General features: G+C 39.6%; 1 protein-coding gene across 3 annotated transcripts in view; it reads left to right on the plus strand.

Annotated features, from left to right (window-relative positions):
- Nbn (nibrin) overlaps positions 1-1,583 on the plus strand; it is a 29,447-nt gene extending 27,864 nt beyond the window's left edge. For all 3 annotated transcript variants that reach the window (XM_038348325.2, XM_038348326.1, XM_038348327.2), the window contains exons 15-16: positions 578-627; positions 1,416-1,583. In XM_038348325.2, coding sequence (XP_038204253.1) covers positions 578-627; positions 1,416-1,443 — 78 coding nt within the window. In that variant the 3' untranslated portion in view covers positions 1,444-1,583. The remainder of the gene's footprint in view (positions 1-577; positions 628-1,415) is intronic.
- The last annotated feature ends 3,292 nt before the right edge of the window (positions 1,584-4,875 follow it).

Below are 4,875 nucleotides of genomic sequence, written 5' to 3' on the forward strand. Positions count from 1 at the left end.
ATGCGCTTCCATACTAGTGCATGCACATGGAGGCCACAAAACAGGTTTTTGGAGCCTCTTCTCTCTCTCTCTCTCTCTCTCTCTCTCTCTCTCCCTCTCTCTCCCTCTCTCTCTCTCTCTTTCTCTCCCTCTCTCTCCCTCTCCTCCTCTCCCCCTCTCTCCCTCTCCCCCTCTCTCCCTCTCTCCCTTTCCTTTTCCCTCTCCCTCTCTCTGTCTGTCTGTCATATGGATCCTGGGTGTTGAACTCAGGCCATCTGGCTTGTTGGCATACACCCTCACTCCCGGGCCATCATGCTGTCCTGAATCTCCAGTTTTAATGAAGCCATGTGCCGTCATCATTCTTGACCCCAGAGCTGAACTTTCTGCCCAAAGGAATGTTTACAAACTCAGTAAGCTAGCGATGTTGTCTTAGAAATTACCTGAACAGTTCTGTCATTGCCACAGTTCTGTGGTCATCTTAGTATGAAGCTAAAATAGAGGGGTTGAAGGAGCAGGAGAGACCGCAGAAGGAAAACTGCCCAGTGACACCTTGGCTATAGAAATCTGGAGCAAATGATTGTCGTGTTAACTCTGACAGGTACAGAGGCAACAAGCGAAAGAAGAGGCTCTCGCCGACGACCTGTTTAGGTAAGATTTGGCTTTCTCTCCATGCTGTTGAGAAACGTACGTGTAATGCAGTTACGTTCGTGCCGATCAGATACTTTTTTTGTCTGCTCTTGAAGAACAGTCTGGGTCTGAACTCGTGCCGTTTTCTTATCTGAATACACATTCACTGAACTGTCTGCTGTCCTGTTTCACTGTGCATGGCGTCGTCCAGGCAAAGGAAGGCGCCTAGGTGTGTGTGAGGCTCGGTTACACTGGGATTAAACGAACAGATTTTGAAGTCAGACAAATAAGGATCCAGAACATTTGTCAAGTTTTGACAAATAGATGAAAATGAAATGGTGTATGAGATCCAAAACTGGGTTTGTTTGGTTTTTGTTTGCTTTGTGGCAGATTTTAGAGGAATTGTTAAAAGTGATTATAATTTATATATTTTGAACATTTCTGGAAACCCAATAAACATTCTAAACCTCTCCAGTACAAATGAAGTCCCATTTCAGGTAGACACGGAGTAACATTTTTTCCAACTTAAGTAGAGGATGTTTTAATCTCTTGGGTTTTTTTGTTGTTGTTGTTTACACATTTACTCCTTGTGTGTATGCTGTTGTTCCAATTTTAATACATCATAAGATTTTTGTTGATGATGATGTTTTACCACGTATTCATTTAAGCAACACCAACGGATAAACAGAAAGAAAACTATCGTCCAACTTCAAGGACAACATTGGTAATCTCACGTGACTGTTAAAATGAGAAACCCTTTAATGGAATTCCTTAGTGAAATGACCTTTAGCCCATTTTTTTCTTTGCAGATACAATCCTAATGTAAAAAGAAGATAATTGAACTTTGTAAAGGAAGCTGTAGAAACACATTTCTTAGCAAACATTTATTTCAGGCCAGCTGGGATACATGAATGTAATACATATAAATTACAGATGTTTTAAGGTTTCAACTTACTAAATAAAGTGAACAAACTCCATTCCTTTTGTGTGGTAATATTGTCTCTGGGAGCTTTGTGATCTTGTCTTTCATTATCTATAGATAGATAGATAGATAGATAGATAGATAGATAGATAGATAGATAGATAGATAGATAGATAGATAGAGATAGATAGATGATAGGTAGATAGATGATAGCTACACATACATATGTATTACATTTTAAATGTATTTACTTAATAAGTTATTACAATAGTCATAGTTTCAAGGTTCTGAAACTGCATTAAGGATAAACAGAGTTCCCTTTTACTAGCTACTTGGTTCCCCTGGGTGGGGACATATCTGTATCTATATCTATATATGGTTCTTACTTCCTTTGAAACATTCTTATTCAAATTCCTGTGCATAGCATCTTCAGAAATTACATGTAACTACTCTGCCATGTTTCTTTCATGTTACATTAGAAGATGGTAGACAATGTCAATGGAACTTTTTCTGTTGTCCTGTGAGCTTTACTAAACTGATGCGGCCAAAATGAAATATTTCAGTGGTGAGATCATCTCCCATATCACTTAGTACAAGAGACTGAGGTAGTGTGCAAACTTCATTCTGTGGTTAGGTTACACCAGAGCACAGATTCAAGTCTGTAAAGTAGAGGCAGTGAGGTTGTCTTTTACCTAAAACATAAAATGATAACAGGAAATGAATTGCTTTTCAAATATTTTAATATGGAGAAGTGGATCTCAACTGTTTGTATACTGTACATAGCATTCTAGAAAGTATAACAAATCTTTTATTACAAACTGAAAGCTTTCTGGTCCATGGAAATTCTGCCTCTAGCAAACTTACCTTTTTTAGTTAGAATATAACATAGAAGCAATTAAGGTGTGTGGGGGGGTTGTTTTAGTGTTTCTGTTACTCTGCTCTGAAGAGATGCCATGACCACAGTGATTCTTTTAAAAAGAAATATCATTTTACATACTAATCCCAGTTCCTTCTCCCTCCTCCTCCCTTCTCCTCCTCTCCCCACCTTTTACCCACCCCATCCCCCATCCATTCCTCAGAGAGGGTAAAGCTTCCCAGTCTGGCATATCACTTTGAGACAGAACCAAGGGCCTCCGCCATATATCTAGGCTGGACAAGGTATCTCTCCATAAAAAGTGGGCTCCAAAAAGCCAGTTCAAGCACCAGGGGTATATCCTGACCCCACTGCCTATGGCTCATCACCAGAGCGTCGTTCACATCTATTAAGATTTTGAAGGTCATTTCCTTTGTAGAAGACCACGTTTTAATGTGGGAACCTGAAACTACTTCAGTTTGCACTGCTTTGGCTATGACAGCTCTGCCCAGGACTCGGTCTTTACCTGCTTGTCAGCCTTTTAGAATTCATTTTATCTCCCAAGTTGGTTTTGAAGCTTTTTCAGTTCTTAGTTGCTGTAAAAACATGTAACAGCACACTTTAGATAGCAACAGCATTTACTGTGCATACTGTATGACGTACACCCACCCCCACCTGTTTTCCTAGGGTTTGTGCTTTCACTAGTACTTCTGCCTTAAATCTTGAATGTCAAGTTTTGATTTCAAACGTTTGCCTCCCAACAATCAGATTCTAAACACTTTTAGGGAACCTCACAGACTCTGTGACTCTGGCAACTATGTAAACACATCGGTTGCATGGGGTTCATGCTCCTTCAATGGGAAGAGATTTAAAACTAGTCTGATTTCCTCCTCAGTCTGAGTCTCTCCTATTTCACAAATGAGTTACCAGAACTTACCTTTTAAAAATGGATTAGAAAGTTCTATCACTTTCTAGAGACTGTTCCATCATGGTGGTTTGATGAGATTCTTCCCACCCCACATAAGTTGTGGGTATTTTAATGCCTGATCCCCAGCTGGTGGATGTCTGGATAAACTAGGAAGTGTGGCTCTGTAGTATGACTTAGCTCTCTCTGTGGATCAGCTGTTATACCAGAGATAATGGCAGACCCATCCCTCTGGACTATAACCTCAAATCCTTGCTTCTGTAAGTTGCCTTGTGTTAGCACAGCAATAGTAGTAATGTATGACATCCAGATTTTAAAATCTTTTTCACAATACTACTGTTCTCATGTTTATTCATAGAAAAGTACGACCATTTCATCTGGCTGTACCACCCCGTGTTCCCACCAGATTACTTTTTGAGGAATCTTTGAACAAGTATGGTCTATTTCACACATAAAATAAGAAGTTGCTCCCGTGCTAGAATACTTAGTTCATTATAAAGGATTATCTAAAATACTAATAAACTAATACTAAAAGGTAAATGGAATTGTAGGAAAGAAATTAATTAACTGTTAAGAGCACAGGAGGATAGTACATTGGAGTTAATGCTTGAATGTGGCACTCTGTACAGGACAGCTAGTACTGAAGGCATGTGGGAAGCTGGGGTTTGCTTTTAAGTGGAGTTCATATACCAGGTTTATTTACTAAATTCCTCTGGCATCTTATTCTTAAATGTGTAAGTTCACACACACACACACACACACAAATTGCCACTGGTCAGTTTAAAACAGTCTCCAGAGATAGAAGGGAATGCCAAGTGGTCTTATGTTTCCCCAGAAATTACATCTATAATACTGTTATTTTCAGTTTGCAAGAAATATTAAAGAAAAACATCCAATCCAAAACGGAGCTCAAACACAGGCAAGGAAGAGTCTGCTGAAGTACAGTCAGATGTATCATTTTAAAAAGGCGTGAAGTTGCTCTGAAAATAGTTACATCATGATAAGGGGCTAGAAGTAGACTTTACAATTACAAAACAATTAAGTTCTCAGGACTCAAAACCTCATCTGAAGCAATTAGTTGTTAGAAACAAACTAATACGGACCACACTGAAAGTGAGTTCCGTCAGCGAGCTGAGCACTCAACGCTGCAGTCAGCAGAAAGCACAATGGTAGGGGGTTCCCTATTTTAAGAAGCTGAAAACAAATTCAGTGGGCATCCTAGATAGAATTATAGCCCCCCAAAGTGTGTGTGTGGGGGGGTGACTTTGAAAACTTCAGTTTCCCAAGAACTCTGGAAGATCTTCTGTTAGCACTAGCACATTTCTCCATTTGTATGAAAATGCAGTTGAGACTATTAGAGGCGATAAATCTAATAACCAGTGGGAGCTGCTGTCACTTCCTCGAAGTGAACACTGTTACAGATCTCTGAGAACGGAAAAAGACAGAATCTTATTTCCCACATTAACCTCTAATAATTCTAGCAAACCCACAGTATTCTAATTCCAGCACTTACCATGCCCCCAAACCTTCATTTCATTAATAGAAATTAACTCAGTGTTCACACAAGGG

Source organism: Arvicola amphibius, chromosome 11, assembly GCF_903992535.2.
Source record: "Arvicola amphibius chromosome 11, mArvAmp1.2, whole genome shotgun sequence".
NCBI lineage: Eukaryota > Metazoa > Chordata > Mammalia > Rodentia > Cricetidae > Arvicola > Arvicola amphibius.